General features: G+C 39.6%; 1 protein-coding gene across 5 annotated transcripts in view; it reads right to left on the bottom strand.

Annotated features, from left to right (window-relative positions):
* Positions 1-19,315, bottom strand: part of dip2a (disco-interacting protein 2 homolog A) — a 222,984-nt gene that overhangs the window by 57,518 nt on the left and 146,151 nt on the right. For 4 of the 5 annotated variants that reach the window (XM_062070068.1, XM_062070064.1, XM_062070066.1 and 1 more), the window contains exons 6-7: positions 8,940-9,077; positions 5,835-5,876 (exon numbers count right to left, since the gene is read on the bottom strand). In XM_062070068.1, the coding sequence (XP_061926052.1) occupies positions 5,835-5,876; positions 8,940-9,077 (180 nt within the window). The remainder of the gene's footprint in view (positions 1-5,834; positions 5,877-8,939; positions 9,078-19,315) is intronic. The other variant, XM_062070065.1, reaches the window with a different exon arrangement.

Here is a 19,315-nt window from a genome sequence, read left to right as displayed (position 1 = left end):
CATGAATAATGGAGTCATGAAAGCCCCTTTCCCATCAAGCATTGCAAAAGGGTCTGGTATTTTTAGCATGTATTTGTTAGTTCTGTATATTTGTCCCGAACGTAAGTACAGTATGTTTCACTTAAAAGGGGTTTGTTTGCAACCTTTATGTGGATACTAAGAGGGCGCTAACTTTCCGTTGTGTTTTAAGCATGATATCCCACCTTCTCATGCCTTTTAGAATGCACTTTAGCTTTGTGTATTGTTAGCTAATGATAGCTTTTTAGCAAAGTTCTAGACCAAAAATCACTCCATATTCTCTACTGCTCACGAGTGTTACCAAATCTGAGTTATAGTGCAGAAATATGGGGAAATAACTACAAAAGTACACTTCATTCATTAACGGCATTACAAAAAGATCAATTAGAATGATACATGTGGGATATAGAGAAAATACAAACTCTTTATTTATTGAATCAAAAACAATGAAATTCCACGACATAGTGAATTTGCAAAAGGCTAAGATTATGCACAAAGCAAACTATAACCTGCTAACCAAGAATATACAACAATTCTTCTCAACAAAAGAGAAATATAATCTTAGAGAAAAATGTAATTTAAAACATTTGTACGCACGCACAACATTTAAGACTTTCAGTATATCTGTATGTGGAATTAAATTATAGAATGGATTAAGCAAAGCCATCAAACAATGTACTAATATGATCCACTTCAAGAAACTCTTCAACCTTTAAGTGTTTACAAAGTACAAAGAAGAAGAACCATGATAAACATTCTGAATTTATTTCATCCATCCATTCATTTTCTAGATAATCTTACTCATCTCACCATATGAAATACAACTTACTTCACCAATTATTATTTAGTTATTTTTATTGTTATTACTTATGGAGTACATTGTGAATAAATTGAAAACAGGAAGTGAACAAAAGTTTTAGCAACTGCTATGTAAAGGAAAAGGGGTAGGATTAAATAAGCTCTGCTTCTTCCTACTCCTTTTCGAACATGTTAAATAGAAAAACTGGAAATTGTGATGTATCATGTTGTATGCATGCATGTTCGAAATAAACTCAAACTTAAAACTCAAGTTTATAGCTACTAACACTGACTATGAATGAATGTACAGTGGAACCTCGATTTACAAACCCCGTATTGTACGAACTTTCTGATTTACGAACCGCGGAAAAAACAAATACTTTGGTGTACACACCTTTTCTCTGTGTACAAACGTTTCACCCAACCATTGTGTGCCTGCAGAGCAGTCATTTTGTGCCTGGAAACACATCCCTACCAGGCAGCCTGATTGACTTACGAAGCTCACTGCTTATTCATTCAGCAGTGAGCTGCTGTTAGTTAAGAAGCAATACTTGTTGTGTTTCTTAAGTGTTTTTTAAGATTTTTAACAACATGTTTCCAGTTTAACAAGCTCAATATGAGTCCAAAAAAAGCAATAGATAAGCAATGTTATGTAGTTTGAAACATTCAATAATTATCCACAGCGTTGTTGACACTGCCCGAGTCTTAGTCTTGGTTCAGTTCAGCCCTACTCCATTTTAAGACAGAACTGTGGAAAAATGAGAAACCCAATAGGCATTGAAAGCATCTGTCACATTAACAAGTGAAGGAGGGACTTCTGTATTTACATTTGATGGCCACATTAAAGAGAATAATTTTATCTAAGAGGGCATGGAGGTACAGCAAAAAAAAAAAGCAGCAACAGCAGCGGGGTAAGAAGAGAGGCTGAAGAGTTGAATGGGAACGTAAGTAACAATACAGTGCATCCGGAAAGTATTCACACTTTTTCCACAATTTTTTTGATTTTGAAATGTATTAAAAATACAAATCTAAGAAAACACTAATATATTAGTGTTCACAGACTTTGCTCAATACTTTGTTGATGCACGTTTGGCAGCAATTACAGCCTCAAGTAGTTTTAATTACAATGCCACAAGCTTGGCACACCGATCTTAGGGCAGTATGGCCCGTTCCTCTTTGCAGCACTTCTCAAGCTCCATCAGGTTGGATGGAAACCTGTTGGTTTTTATCCAGAATGTCTCCGTACATTGCTGCATTCATCTTACTTTAGTCAGGGAGGTGACCAAAACAACTATGCTCACTCTTGGGTACAGCATTCCTCTGTGGAGAATAGGGAACCTTCGGCTCTCTTGGTTGCTTTGTTGGGTCTGCTTCTGTTTCTGGACATGCTCCCTCCACCCCAGCAGACGATGGCGTGGAACACCGCAGAGGCCACCACAGTGTGTTTGGGTGTTGAAATAATGTTTTTGTTTGGTTGCTTGTCTATGCATGGTGCAATCGTGTGTGCGCAATGTACATTATTGGTTGATTTTTTTGTTGTTGTTTTACTTTTGTGGCTGTGTGTAGAAGTGGCACTGCTGCAGTGGCAGCTGGTTGAATCAGATCTGCTCTTTTAATGTATTTAATGACCTTTGTCTTCTTTGATGTTTCCCTCTTACACACATGTTTGTGTGCTATGGCTATAAGGTTTTTTTTCTCCCTTGGCCCAGGTTTAGACTGATTTTTTTTTTTCAATCCCACCCCCCACTCCCCAGCGTTTACCTGTTTCTCACCTTTTTCGTAAGGGGTGCTGGAAGATGGCAGACCCATCAGCGATCCTATTCTGTCTCCCTGTAATGTTTGTCTGATCTTGAATGGGATTGCGCTGAAATTCTTAATTTCCCCTCAGGGATAATTAAAGTACTTCTGATTCTGATTCTTCCAGGAGGACAACCATCTCTACAACAATCCACCAATCAGGCAGGTCAGCCATTTCTTAGAAAAAGTTTGCACCTGAAAGACTCTCAGACTATGAGAAACAAAATTCTCTAGTTTGATGAGACAATGATTGAACTATTTGGCGTAAATGTCAGGCATCATGTTTAGGCACCGCTCATCACCAGGGCCAATACCATCCCTACAGTGCTGTGGGGATGTTTTCAGCGGCGGGAACTGGGAGAATACGCAGGATAGAAGGAAATATGAATGTAGCAATGTACAGAGACACCCTGGATGGAAACCATCACTTCCCATTTTATCTGATGGAGCTTGAGAGGTATTGCAAAGAGGAATGGGCAAAACTGGCCAAAGATAGATGTGCCAATCTTGCGGCATTGTATTCACAAAGACTTGAGGCTGTAATTGCTGCAAAAGGTCCATCAACAAAGTATTAAGCAAAGGCTGTGAATACTTGTGATTTTTTTGTTATTTATTTTTAATAAATTATTAAAAAAATAAAATTAAAAAAACAATTTCACTTTGTCATTATGGTGTATTGTCTGGGAAACTTGACGATAAAATGAATTTATTCTATTTTGGAAAAAGGCTGTAACAACAAAACATGGGAAAAGTGAAGCGCTGTGAATATTTTTAGATGCACTGTACAAATAAAAACAAATACCATGAATTAAGGCAAAGATGGTTTCAGACCGTTTGTGATGTTTGTATACTGATCCTAGCAAGCAGTGAGTTGCATTTAATTGATTGCAGATATACAGTCGTGGTCAAAAGTTTACATACACTTGTAAAGAACATAATGCCATGGCTGTCTTTAGTTTCCAATCATTTCTACAATCTCTTATTTTTTTGTGATAGAGTGATTGGAGCACATACTTGTTGGTCACAAAAAACATTCATGAAGTTTGGTTATTTTATGAATTTATTATGGGTCTAATGAAAATGTGACCAAATCTGCTGGGTCAAAAGTATACATACAGCAATGTTAATATTTGGTTACATGTCCCTTGGCAAGTTTCACTGCAATAAGGTGCTTTTGGTAGCCATCCACAAGCTTCTGGCAAGTTTCTGGTTTAGTTATTGACCACTCCTCTTGACAAAATTGGTGCAGTTCAGCTAAATGTGTTGGTTTTCTGACATGGACTTGTTTTTTCAGCATTGTCCACACGTTTAAGTCAGGACTTTGGGAAGGGATCACATGGACAAAGATAAGACCTTCTGGAGGAAAGTTCTGTGGTCAGATGAAACAAAAATTTAGCTGTTTGGCCACAATACCCAGCAATATGTTTGGAGGAGAAAAAGTGAGGCCTTTAATCCCAGGAACACCATGCCTACCGTCAAGCATGGTAGTGGTAGTATTATGCTCTGGGCCTGTTTTGCTGCCAATAGAACTGGTGCTTTACAGAGAGTAAATGGGACAATTAAAAAGGAGGATTATCTCCAAATTCTTTAGAACAACCTAAAATGATTAGCTCAGAGGTTGGGTCTTGGGCGCAGTTGGGTGTTCCAACAGGATAATGACCCCAAACACACCTCAAAAGTGGTAAAGGAATGGCTAAATCAGGCTAGACTTAAGGTTTTAGAATTGCCTTCCCAAAGTCCTGACTTAAACGTGTGGACAATGCTGAAGAAACAAGTCCATGTCAGAAAACCAACACAATTAGCTGAACTGCACCAATTTTGTCAAGAGGAGTGGTCAAAAATTCAACCAGAAGCTTGCCAGAAGCTTGTGGATGGCGAACAAAAGCGCCTTATTGCAGTGAAACTTGCCAAGGACATGTAACCAAATATTAACATTGCTGTATGTATACTTTTGACCCAGCAGATTTGGTCACATTTTCAGTAGACCCATAATAAATTCATAAAAGAACCAAACTTCATGAATGTTTTTTGTGACCAACAAGTATGTGCTCCAATCACTCTATCACAAAAAAATAAGAGATTGTAGAAATGATTGGAAACTAAAGACAGCCATGTCATTATGTTCTTTACAAGTGTATGTAAACTTTTGACCACGACTGTATATGCTGTTGTGTTCCTATGAGATCATGCTATTTGTGAATCGTACCTATGCCCACTGATCTGGACTGGAGTAGTTGGTGTAAACGTGGAATTTATTAGCTATTTAGAGAACCTCCTTTCCCCTGTTTGATTTCATACAGAGTTGGGGAGGGGCAAGCTTCAGACATTCCAGCCACAGGAGACAGAGGCCACAGCTGCTGCACACAGATTTGCCTGATGCGTTTCTCTATAATAAGGCTGCCTCAGACAGCCTGCTCGTATAAATGACGCACACATGTGAGGTGCAGTGCAGGAACTGATGGTCCAATTAGACACAGATGACAACATCCGAGTGCCCTGAGTCCCATTCACTGAAGAACCTAGATTTATTAACACTACAGAGCACATGAGAACAGTGCCAGTATGGACACAGCCGTGTAATGCTAACTTGTAATACCACAGAAAAAATACACAGTATATCACAAAAGTGACGATACCCCTCACATTCTCAGTACATGTTGGAAACCGCTCAACCCCAACACCCCAGTGCTGGCAGCACTCATGCAGCCCCAAGCAAGGACGCTCGCACCACCATACTTGACTGTAGGCAAGACAATTATATTGCCATGTTGTTAGTCATTTTCAGGGCAGTACATTTATAATGCTCCACAAGATGTACACAGACCACTCGAAAGTTTAATGTGTGACCGGTACTCACTTTTTTGAAATATCATCATCTGTTTCCTATAACTAAAGGACGATAATTAGCGGTCTTCTGTTCGGCCCATGTCTAGTAAACACAGAAAAGTTGCCATGTTCGTATTGACAGTGCCCTACAGCATGTACAGGAGGTTAGGCTTACACTCACAACACCAGAAACACAATTGCATTCTTGCCCCGGCAAGACCATCAACAACACTAACAACTTCACACAGATGGAATTTAGTAAAGCACTTTTTGGGGGAGGAACAAACACGGTTGGGAAAACTTGCAACACCCGACAGTAGAGGTGCAGGCAAAAAGGCACATGCACAACAAATGCACAGGCCGCCACACAGCAACAGTAACAATACAATAAATACCATTCATCAAACTGAGGGATCCCTCAACTCTCCACTCACAGCCTGGAGGAGAAACAAACGGATAAGTCAATGAGCAGAATTATGCCTCATTCCAAGTTTGTTCTCTGACAGGAGCACCTGTGCCTTTGGGGAAGGAAAAACTGGACATAATCTATGTGGACAAATATGGATGGACATTTCAGTAAATGTCCTTAATCGACTATAGGATATAAATAAATAAATGAGGCAATATAGAAATATTATCACATTCACAAGAGGTGCAATCATGGACATCAGAACTTCAAACATCAACACAAAACACATGTCGTAAAATAAGCGTGGATATTAAAGGCTCTTAATGCCACAAGAAAGATGTTTGAAGTATTTTTTTAATTAAAAATGTTTTGAAGTAATGCAACAATTACTTTCCCTGGTAACTGATGATAAGGTAATTATTTAACTTATTCAATATTTTTTTAGAAAAATAATTATTTCTTAAGTTCTGCCTTCGCAAATGTTTTACATATTTACACTAACCTTTTTCAAGCTCATACAATCATTGATGGCATATTGGGTTGCCCAAACTATACGCCTACAAGGGCCAAAATTAAAATGTGGGCCAAACACAAGAGATTTTCAGTCGGGGTGTCAACTTTTTCTCAAAAGTGGAGCCTGGTGTATTGGCTAAAAGCAATATTGATCCGATACGTTATCAGCACAAATCATGCATACTTGTATAGTTTTTTAGTGTGGTATGTTAGAAAAGGCTTCATCAGGTAAATTACTCAGAGAACAGTGGCAGGTATGAAAAACACTAACCTATTATTAACCGTCTGAAATAGGTTTATGCTGTCTTTAAGTTGAAGTGGAGTGGTAATAGTTGTTGTTGTTTTTTGTGACGCCTAGTGGCCAAAATTATTCATGAAGTTATAAGCTAATGACACATAAGAATATAAGGCTGCGGACACGTTTGTTGCTGGATACTTTCTAATACGCTTCTGCCTTGAAGACTTGGTATGTGTATGCAATAAATAACTATGATTAATTTATACTTGTTTATATTGACAAATGTGCTGTTTTAGTTTTATTAAGGACATGTATTGTGCTGTTTGTGGGATGTGAGCCATGGATGCCGTTGTGGCTTGTGCAGCCCTTTGAGACAGTTGTGATTAAGGGCTACAAAAATAAACTTTGATTGATTGAAGGATGTTTTAGTTTTATTAAGGACATTTATTACGAATGTCTAGCTTGTGTGCTATTGTGTGCTTAGCTGTTGTGTAGTGTTGCTAGCTCTTAGTAGCCACAAGCCTATCATGTTTACCTTTTGTAAAGGACTTGACTAAAATACAAGAACATACCAACATTGTATGTTTATTGGAGGATATTTAGATGTTAACTGGCTGTCCCGCTTTGCACAAGTTAATGTGCAGAAGGATTACTTTTATCAGAGATTATATCGGACATTTTACAATAATTGGACACCCCTAATTTTAAGTGTGAAACATAATTAGCCTAAATGCACATTTTTATTTTGTTTTGTACAAACCCCAAAACCAGTGAAGTTGGCACGTTGTGTAAATCGTAAATAAAAACAGAATACAATGATTTGCAAATCCTTTTCAACTTATATTCAATTGAATAGACTGCAAAGACAACATATTTAATGTTTGAACTGAGAAACTTATTTATTTTTTTTTGCAAATATTCATTAACTTAGAATGTAATGGCCGCAACACGTTGCAAAAAAGTTAGCACAGGGGCATTTTTACCACTGTGTTACATGGCCTTTCCTTTTAACAACACTCTGTAAACGTTTGGGAACTGAGGAGATCGATTTTTGAAGCTTTTCAGGTGGAATCCTTTCCCATTCTTGCTTGATGTACAGCTTAAGTTGTTCAACAGTCCGGGGTCTCCGTTGTGGTATATTACGCTTCATAATACTACACACATTTTCAAATGGGAGACAGGTCTGGACTACAGGCAGGCCAGTCTAGTACCCGCACTCTTTTACTATGCAGCCACGCTGTTGTAACACTTGGCTTGGCATTGTTTTGCTGAAATAAGCAGGGGCGTCCATGATAACGATGCTTGGATGGCAACATATGTTGCTCCAAAACCTGTATGTACCTTTCAGCATCAATGGTGTAAGTTACCCATGTCTTGGACACTAATACACCCCCATACCATCACAGATGCTGGCATTTGAACTTTGGGCCAAGAACAATCCAGATGGTCCTTTTCCTCTTTGGTCCGGAGGACACAACGTCTACAGTTTCCCAAAACTACTTGAAATGTGGACTCGTCAGACCACAAAACACTTTTCATGGCACCCACCTGTTCCCATTTAGCCTGTTGACCTGCTACTGGTGCCAGCTTTTTTGAAACATGTTGCAGGCATCAAATTCTAAATGAGCTAATATTTGCAAAAAATAAAGTTTTTCAGTTCGAACGTTAAGTATCTTGTCTTTGCAGTCTGTTCAATTGAATATAGGTTGAAAAGAATTAGCAAATCATTGTATTCTGTTTTTATTTACCATTTACACAACGTGCAAACCTCACTGGTTTTGGGTTTTGTATTTTGTTTTATAGGCAAAACGCTTGGTTACCACTGCTCTAGACTTTTACACATACACACAGGGGTAACTTTGAATACAGTATTTGACTTTTAATTGAGAAAAAAAAACCCAAGGCTGACTTTTTTTAATTTAAAAGACTACTTAGTACATTAAATGGATGATTAATATCGCCGTCCTTGTGATCAAGATTTCTGTGCTGGCGGTATTTGATGATGAATGGTACTTTAAGGCTGTTTGTATAACTCATGACCATCACTGTAAAAAAAATAAACACTCACCACTGATTAAAATGTTTAAAAGTCCAGAAAAATTATCATTCTACTGAATAACAAAACAAGATGTTTTATCATAGAGCAATGATTCAGACATACAATTTGGAGTGGAGGCAAAGGAGGAGAAGTGAGGCGTTACCATGGCAACACAAGAGGGTCAGCCAGCAGCTTGAGCCAGTCTGACGGGCAGACTGGCTACAAAGAAAAACAGAGGGACACACAGCAGGGGAGAAAGGCAAACTGGAGGTGTGTGCTACGGATGTGGGAAGGATGCTCACCATCTGCCGTCTCCATGATGCTCGTGTGGTGGTTATAGCCACGGGAGACTCCTCGCACCGACCCTACGTAGGACTGCTCCGCGTGAAGCGAGGAGCCTTCCGAGAGGCCTGTGACATCTGGGGGTGCTATGTGGTTATCTGTGGTTGACGGGGTTAAAAAACAAAAGGGCCAAAAGTTAGCACGACGAAATCCAGACAGAATTATTAATTATAAACTATTGATAAAATAAAGGTAAAGGAAATGTACAATGTGTGTGTCAAATTTTTTTTATTATTATTTATTTTATTTTTTTTTTCATAAAGAAATACAATCATGTGTGCTTACGGACTGTATCCCTGCAGACTGTATTGATCTATATTGATATAAAATGTATATATTGTGTTTTTTATGTTGATTTAATTAAAAAATATATATATTTTTTTAATTTTAATTTTTTATTTCTTGCGCGGCCCGGTACCAATCGGCCCGGTGGTTGGGGACCACTGCTTTACACCACTGCATCCGACGCTTTGCATTGGACTTGGTGATGTATGGCTTAGATGCAGCTGCTCGGCCATGGAAACCCATTCCATGAAGCTCTCTGCGTACTGTATGCGGGCTAATTGGAAGGTCACATGAAGTTTGGAGCTCTGTAGCAACTGACTGTGCAGAAAGTCTTTGCACTATGCGCTTCAGCATCCGCTGACCCCTCTCTGTCAGTTTACGTGGCCTACCAATTGGTGGCTGAGTTGCTGTTGTTCCCAAACGCTTCCATTTTCTTATAATAAAGCCAACAGTTAACTTTGGAATATTTAGGAGCGAAAAAACAATTCACGGCTGGATTTGTTGCACAGGTGGCATCCTATGACAGTTCCACACTGGAAATCACTGAGCTCTTGAGAGCGGCAGATTCTTTCACAAATGTTTGTAGAAACAGTCTCCATGCCTAGGTGCTGGATTTTATACACCTGTGGCCGGGTCAAGTGATTAGGACACCTGATTCTGATCATTTGGATGGGTGGCCAAATACTTTTGGCAATATAGTGTATTCTATGTGAAAAAATGACTGTCATTAAAAAGATGGATTACATCAAAACCCATCAATTGAATTTGTTTTAATCAGCCCCTTACAGTAAGTCATCCAGCAGCGATAAAATTATGGAATTTTGCTGAATAGACGATTTGTCTATTAGTTTTTATTTCTGACCGTCTAAATATGTTGACGCCAATGTTCCCTCTAATTTGTCATGTGTGTAAGCAAACGCAAAAACTCCCTGCGCATTTAGTGGAGCACATGTGAGCAACATCAGATGTGCGCAATGTGACCATACTGGCATTACACCGGTCTCAAACCTGATATTAAAACAATTTAAATGTTTTATTATTATAATAAAACGCAGCAGTCATTTCTATGAGATTATTTTCTAATATAGGTGATTTGGCCCACTTACATTGAAAATAACAAAAAAAAAAGGTGTTTTTCATGAACTGTGTGCTAGTATTGTATGTCCGGGTGGGGGTCTTGCTTTGGAAATAATTTGTACCCCTTTCACAAATTAAATTTAGTTCCCCTTAAAATATTCTTAAATTGCACAATGAGATGTAAGTATGAGATAAAGTGCACATTCCTGTAACTTTCTGTTTGCAAAATATATGTTTGTATTAGCATTTATTGGTTAACATCCATAAATTGACATTCTTAGTAAATGACAATAGAAAAAGCACAGTCCAGGGGAGTCATAGTGTAACGACCTGAAATTTACACTTTATGTGTGGAGTTGGAGTTGTCTGGCTTTTAGTGTGGCCATAAACGCATTAGTGGCTAAGTGCCACGAGTGTGTGTGTGTGTTGGTGCAGGTGAGAAACAGCGAGTGGCTGCTAAGGATATGACAGATGACAGTTGATTGACAAGAATGTTGACATGTGACCAATACAGCTGCTGTGTCATTTGAGTGAAGCGCCAAACTGTGTTTATCAGGAAGCGCTTCTTCCCGCTGTCAAGTGACAGCTCAAGAGTGGTCTGTCATGTTTGACATTAAATATTGTCACCATCGTCTATCTTAATGGAATTAAAAAGTCTTGGAGACCCCACATTTTCTGAGATTTTCTATTCAAGGTTGTCATAAACTGTAAGGCATAATCATCATAATTAGAATAAACAAAGGCTTGACATATCTTACTTTGCATGTAATGAGTGAATCTCACATGTTACTAAATGTTACATTTGTGTAATTTCCACCAGTTTTATTTTGTTAAATTCTACAGAAGAATATTTATTCATATATATATATATATATATATATATATATATATATATATATATATATATATATATATATATATATATATATATATATATATATATATATATATATATATATATTATTGGAAGCAGATCAGAATCATATCCATATTTAAGTGTTACTTCTTTCTAAAAACTCCTATAGTCATATTTACATCAGCTAATGTCTCGTGTGGTACAAAGTGCTTGGATTCGAGTGTCCTTGGTTAGAGTCAGAGCGCTGTTTATTCTCTTTGTTGAGACTGCCATTACATTCCTAAGATAAGGAGCACAGCTAGACTGGGGAAACAGCAGGCGGGGGACAGAGGGAAGATCACGGGACTTCCGGGGGTTTGAGGGGAGACCGAGCTAGACCGATCTGGACCGGGCTAGGGAACGCTTGGGTGCTGGGTTGGTCTCAGGTTTGTCCTCTAAGCTTGGAGAATAAACCACAAAATACCAATTACTGCCTGTTGATTGAATATAAACATCAGTTTATGTGCCATAAAAAGAATCTGGGAGAAACTAGCAATTAGAATTCCCCATTGGAGGAATGCTGGTCTACGCAACAATTTGGGGGCTTCGTCCGAGATGGCACGCTGTTGATTGATGACTTCTTGCAATCTTCTGGACAGAGTCAATTGGCCAATTCAAGGTAAGCAGAACCTTTCTTTTTAGATAAAATCTGCGTTAGGAGTCTGTCCTGAAGTCTGTAAGTCAAACACTGTTTTGTAATCCCAGGCACAGAGAGGTGATTTTGATAGATTGATTGCATTTTTGCCGAGCCTGCCATTGCATTAAAATTGTAAATAAGTGGTCAACTCAGGCCATTGTGTCTCGATTACCGTGATGGGCAGTTTCATTGACGAGTGAACTAATAGTTGGGTGTAGCTTACCCTGGGAATTTGGTCGTCCCTTAATGAGTTCGGGTTGCAAGATCCCAGTGACGATAATAGGGCACTGAAACGTAAGGAAAAGGCTGGAGGCCATTTGTAAAAGGTACAATAAAGACTCCCGGGTTGCAAGATCCCAGTGACAATAATAGGACACTAAAATTAAGAAAATATAGACCCAATGACCTTGGAGTGTGACAAACAGAAATGTGATGGCAGCGGGGGAGGGATGTGATGAATCATTACTGTTGAACGCTTGAATGGACGGTTGTCGACAATGGAATTAGCAGGTAGAGTTTAAAAAGAAAAAAAAGAAAGAAAAAAAGTGAACGTTCCTTGAAAAGTTTAAAGGGGAGTTTACAATACTTGAAAAGTCGTGAACTCAAACGTCTGGTAAAATAAAATTTAAAAATTTAAAAAAAGTAACTGGAAGTTTTATGGTAAAGTGAAACGCAGAGAGTGTGCTGCTGAGTGTGAGTGTGCGGGAGTGCTTACGCGTGCTCGTGTGTGTGTGTGCTGCTGAGTGTGAGTGTGTGTGTGCGGGAGTGCTTACGCGTGCTCGTGTGTGTGCGTGCTGCTGTGTGTGTGTGTGTGTGTGTGTGTGTGTGTGTGTGTGTGTGTGTGTGTGTGTGTGTGTGTGTGTGTGTGTGTGTGTGTGTGTGTGTGTGTGTGTGTGTGTGTGTGTGTGTGTGTGTGTGTGTGTGTGTGTGTGTGTGTGCGGGAGTGCTTACGCGTGCTCGTGTGTGTGTGTGTGTGTGTGCGGGAGTGCTTACGCGTGCTCGTGTGTGTGTGTGCTGCTGAGTGTGTGTGTGTGTGTGTGTGGGTGTGTGTGTGTGCGCGCTGGTGAAAATGGAACACTCAGGGAGAGAATTTAAGAGTTTGGCATATGATAAAAGTAAACGGGGATTACGTGGAAAAACGAAATGCAGCAAAAGAAACGATGATTAATGACAGAATGAACTGATTGGTTTTTTGTCTGCCGCGCATGCGCAAGACAATTCAAACGACCCGCCCAGACTTTGACTAGGACACCGCCCCCTACTCCAGTGACAAGAGAAGGAGGTATTAACACGCCCCCTCTAAGATTAATCCTGCCTCCAAAAGTTAACCCCTTGTACACGTCTGACCATTTTCTCCGGCAGACATTTTTGACACATGACATTAACACTTTGGACATACTACAATATAAGTCTCTTGCCGATGCATACATGCAAGCCATTGTTGACCTTGCTTTCCCACCTGTACCTCCGGGAGGGAACCTTTGGCCAAACACTTTGGACAAAGTTAACCCTGATATACACGGTGCCAAAAACAATATATGGCAGGACATTTTATTCATCCCATGCAAAATAGGGCTAATGACAGAGCAACAAGGAAACGACTACTTAAATTACAGATCGCTGAAGATAAAAGGTTAAAAGAACCAAAAGGTCAAAGATCAGCTAGGGTATATTCAGCAGTGGGTGACCTTGCTTTTGAGTTCCAACAGGTGGAGGAAAGAATCCTCAACAGACGTGCGGTTGGACTCGGGTGGTGGACAACACAATGCTTCAAAGCCGGTCTGGGGTAGACACTGTTTCGGCTGTGACCAGCCTGGTCACTGGAGTCGTGACTGTCCGAACATTTCCGAACAGGAAAGGTTCCGTCGTGCCAACAAACGAACACGAAGGCATGTAAGAGGACGCCCACATCAGGAGCCGCAGCAGGAAGTACCGACAGGACCCCTGCTGGACATGAGTGTCAACGGACAATTTTATCAGCCACCCATTCGATTCTGAATGCAGAGGTACCAAAAAAACTGTGTGCTTCCTCTTTAAAGGTCGAAGGCTTCGCTGGGGTCACAAGAAGGTTACCTGTCACCAAACCACTTCCGGTTCAGATTGCTGGACCTCCTTTACAGACTGTACCCTGACATTCAAATCGCAAAGAAGGAACATTCCTGGTGTTACCTGACGGCTGAACCACCCAGCTGCGACACCACTACCAAGACTCCTCCATGAGCTCATACCACAGCCTGAAACAACAGGAATGGCTGTCATCCAACTGCTCTAACGGTGAAAACCCTGACTGACTGAGATGCTTCCGTGTGTTCTGCCACCCGACTCGCAATATGTTATGATTATTTATATATGTTGGAACTCAAGGTGTGGCTGCTCATGTTGACCTATCTTTGCAACAGCTAGCATGGTATAAGATGGGCACAATAGTGTCCCACATTGTTCCCTTGCTCTCTGCCTCGCCTACAAAACCAAAGAACTTAGGTCCAATGATAAGACACGGCGTAGCTGCCAAACATTACACCGACACCCAAATACCACATTTTCAATTGTTTAGGTTTAGCCCATGGTTATGTTAAACACATAACTATGGGCTGAACTTTAGACACCTGTAGGCTACGAGGAGCTAGCAGCTACACAACAGCTGAGCTAAAACGACACATTACACATTTAAGCATATCAAATAATTATAGTTGCTCATTACATACACATAGTCGTCAAGACAGAAGTCTGATAGAAAGTATTCAGTAACAAACGTGTCTGCATCATTCAACTTTCTACAACATGAGCTTGACTTAATGAATTATTGGGGCCACCAGGTGTAGTAAAATTTCAAAATACTATTGCTAAAGCATCCGCCATAAGGGTAGTATTTTTCTAGTATTGGTGACAATATAAATATAAGCATATTTTGTTACTTTCACCATATTGAATAAGTTACATAAAAGTTAGGGTTCAGATGAGTTTGAGTTAATTGTGATATTGCTAAGGGGTCCCCTACCCTAACACCACCCCCCAGTGGACCATAGAGGCTGAAGAGACAATCATTGACCTCAAACCTGACCTGTCCTCCGCTACTTGACTATTAGCTGACCTTTTTCTTAGATGTTTCTGAGTGAGGGTGGATACAGACTCCTTGGAACAAAATCGACAATCATCCGACTCTGACACATTCCATAGTTTTAACGTTTTTACCGTGGGTAACAACTTATAACTAATTTTAATTTGAAAATAACGATTTTACACATCGATAGTAGTTCAGTAGATCAAATTTAGAATATGGAGGAGGTGAGGGTGAACCATGTATATTCTTTGATTTCACTGATATGATCAATACGGTACAAGGGAAAAGGTACGTACTGACTTGTGTTGACAATCACAGTGGTTGGCCGGAAGCAACAACAACCTCAAAAGAGGATGCAATATCAGTAATTAAATGACTTGTGAATGACCTAGTACCCCGACATGGTTTCCCCAAAAAGATTAGGTCAGACAACGGCAACTATTAAAAAAAAATACTCACTTAGCCTTGGTCGAAAAGGCTTTCGGACTAGAACACAGGTTTGGGGTACCATCCTGAGTCCCAAGGTATGGTTGAAAGGATGGACCAGAACATTAAAAACTAATTGGCTAAAATCTGTGCACAGACCAAATTTAATTGGATTGACATGTTGCAATTAGCGTTAATGATCATTCGAAGGTCCGTGAATAAAATTGTTTTACCGCCCTTTGAGTTTTTCACCCTATGAGCTGCATACAGGTCAGCCATTCACAGGACCAGCAGCCCACCATGGAAGGAGGACTCAGCGTAAAACCAAAATGGTATTTTACACAAAAAATTGCAGAATTTGTGTGCCAGTTCTTCTGTACAGATTCCCTTCCGCCCGCTGAGAGGGTCAAGATCAAGGTCATCAAACGCAAGTGGACGGAGCCCAGGTGGACTGGTCCCTTCAAGGTCGTGGAACGGACGTCCCACGCCCTTCGACTGGCTGGTAAAGGGGACACCTGGTACCACCTCTCCCTCTGCACTACTGCTGAAGAACCTGACAGATTACCAGCGGTTGTCATTGCTGACATCGCCACAACATCTGCCCCTCAGCCCAGGAGACGAGAGAGATTTTCTACCTACATTACTCTTTTCAACTTCTATATTGTATATCCTTGTGTGAGACCAATCCAGTATGCTAAATGTTTCTTAGTTTTTCTTGCTTGTTTGCAGCATATCTATCTGTGTCGTTACATTAAGTGAAAAGTTTGATGTTTATCCCCGTTTTGTTACCTAAATTACTCTGATATTGATAGACGAAAGGCAGGATGTTACACCCGGTAGTGTTCCCTGACGGACTGGTGCTTGGGCGTGTTCTACTGTCTTTGTGTCTCAGTCCATCCTTCCTGACGACAGTGACTGACAAGTGTCTAAGAACATACAGCGGACTTTAAATAGACTGGGTCAAAGGGGATAGCAAGACTTATTTTTGACCTGTGCAGTGTGATTAATTACGGGGGACACAATAGCTATTACCGTGGTAATAACCTGTATATTTGTTACGACTCAACCCTGAACCATTGGTGTCGGATGCAGACAACATAACTCTGGTAAGTTGTGCCCATCGTCCCTTTTATATTGTTTTGGGGCTTGACCTGACTGATACAGACGCTAAAGGAATTATTAAAATTAATGTCCTTGAGAGGGCGTTAACTACCTCTACACCCTCTGTAGCACCTAAAGTACCACCCCACCTCGGTGGTGTTTCAAAGGCTCACATCTGTGCGTGCTAATGACATCATCACCGAAGGCCTGGTAACTTTGACCTTTGACCTTAGGAGCGGGTGCAGACAACCTGTGGCTCAGGTGGATGCCAAAACCTGGGTGACTGTGTTGCTTCTTCCGCTGGACGTCCCTTTTCCCACACTTACCCCGCCCCTTTTAAGTTGACTGACATGTGTACCCTTCTGTTGACAATGCCACCCGACTTCTTCCCTTTGTGGCCCAAAAGCTGAATTACACGCGTTTTCAAATTACAGGACCCTCTTCGTCCCCCAACAAATTGGGTGACATCAACCGTTACTGGTGCACCACACTGATAGATGGCTCTAGGATAGGCCCTTGGGCACGAGCTGACTTATTCTGGTGTTGTGGGAAGCACAGATTGTACATTAGAATCCCGACATCAGCCGTTGGGCTTTGTGCTATGGTTAGACTGGTGACCCCACTCACCAAATTAACACCCCTTGGAACTCCTGTTTCAGCGGCCTCTCTAACTCCCCGCCGCCGTTAAGACTAACCAACCTGACTCGTGACACAGTTGAGGGACTTGCTGAACAACCTCCCTCGAGACCATCCAGAACCGCACAGCCCCTTGTGCTAAGTGTCACTAAAGGGGGTCTAGCAAAGTGGTAACTTTAAGACTTTAATGTGGGGCTTGCTTTATAAGTTTTGTACAAGTAATAAAGATCTTATTAGAAGATCTTAAAGGGGGACTTGTTGGAAGCAGATCAGAATCATATCCATATTTAAGTGTTACTTATTTCTAAAAACTCCTATAGTCATATTTACATCAGCTAATGTCTCGTGTGGTACAAAGTGCTTGGATTCGAGTGTCCTTGGTTAGAGTCAGAGCGCTGTTTATTCTCTTTGTTGAGACTGCCATTACATTCCTAAGATAAGGAGCACAGCTAGACTGGGGAAACAGCAGGCGGGGGACAGAGGGAAGATCACGGGACTTCTGGGGGTTTGAGGGGAGACCGAGCTAGACCGATCTGGACCGGGCTAGGGAACGCTTGGGTGCTGGGTTGGTCTCAGGTTTGTCCTCTAAGCTTGGAGAATAAACCACAAAATACCAATTACTGCCTGTTGATTGAATATAAACATCAGCTTATGTGCCATAAAAAGAATCTGGGAGAGACTAGCAATTAGAATTCCCCATTGGAGGAATGCTGGTCTACGCAACAATATATACATACATACATACATACACACACACACACACACACACACACACATATATATATATATATATATATATATATATATATATATATATATATATATATATATATATATATATATATATATATATATATATATATATATATATATATATATATATATATATATATATATATATATATATTAGGGCTGCAACTAACGATTAATTTGATAATCGATTAATCTGTCGATTATACCTTCGATTAATCGATTGATAATCGGATAAAAGAGACAAACTACATTTCTATCCTTTCCAGTATTTTATTGAAAAAAAACAGCATACTGGCACCATACTTATTTTGATTATTGTTTCTCAGCTGTTTGTACATGTTGAAGTTTATAAATAAAGGTTTATTTAAAAATTTAAAAAAAAAGGTAGATCCAACGAATCGATGACTAAATTAATCGGCAACTATTTTTATAATCGATTTTTATCGATTTAATCGATTAGTTGTTGCAGCCCTAATATATATATATATATATATATATATATATATATATATATATATATATATATATATATATATATATATATATATATATATATACATACACACATTATATATATATATATATATATATATATATATATATATATATATATATATATATATATATACACATACAGTATATACACATACATACATACATATTTCCTATGCTTTGTATGTTCCTCTCTCACTGTTGGTTTTGTAAGGTCATGTTACCTCTAAACTAAACAAAATTAACACTAACCCACCTTTTTGTTCTCCTTTTTTCCAAATAATAATCGATAAAAGAACCGATAAGGAACCGACTCGAAAGTGGAATCGGAACCTGAAAAATCTTAGCAATTCCAAACCCTACAAGGCAGCACAGCCATGAAAGCAAATCAATATACACATGAAGTGCACATACAGGACTGTCTCAGAAAATTAGAATATTGTGATAAAGTTCTTTATTTGCAATTATGCAATTAAAAAAAACAAAAATGTCATACATTCTGGATTCATTACACATGAACTGAAATATTGCAAGCCTTTTATTATTTTAATATTGCTGATTATGGCATACAGCTTAAGAAAACTCAAAAATCCTATCTCAAAAAATTTGAATATTTCCTCAGACCAAGTAAAAGAAAAATATTTATAACAGCATAAGAAAATCAAACATTTGAAAATGTCAATTAATGCACTCGTTGGGAATCCTTTTGCACGGATTACTGCATAAATGCGGCGTGGCATGGAGGCAATCAGCCTGTGGCATTGCTGAGGTGTTTTGGATGCCCAGGATGCTTCAATAGCGGACTTTAGCTCATTTGCATTATTGGGTCTGGTGTCTTTCAGCTTCTTCTTCACAATACCCCACACATTCTCTATGGCAGGGGTGCTCATTACGTTGATCGCGAGCTACCGGTCGATCACGGAGGGTGTGTCAGTCGATCGCCAGCAAGGCATTAAAAAAATAGTCCTAAAAA

The sequence above is a fragment of the Entelurus aequoreus genome, linkage group LG14, assembly GCF_033978785.1.
Source record: "Entelurus aequoreus isolate RoL-2023_Sb linkage group LG14, RoL_Eaeq_v1.1, whole genome shotgun sequence".
Lineage (NCBI taxonomy): Eukaryota > Metazoa > Chordata > Actinopteri > Syngnathiformes > Syngnathidae > Entelurus > Entelurus aequoreus.
Note: the sequence above shows the minus strand (reverse complement) of the source record. Positions and strands in the feature narration are given on the sequence as shown.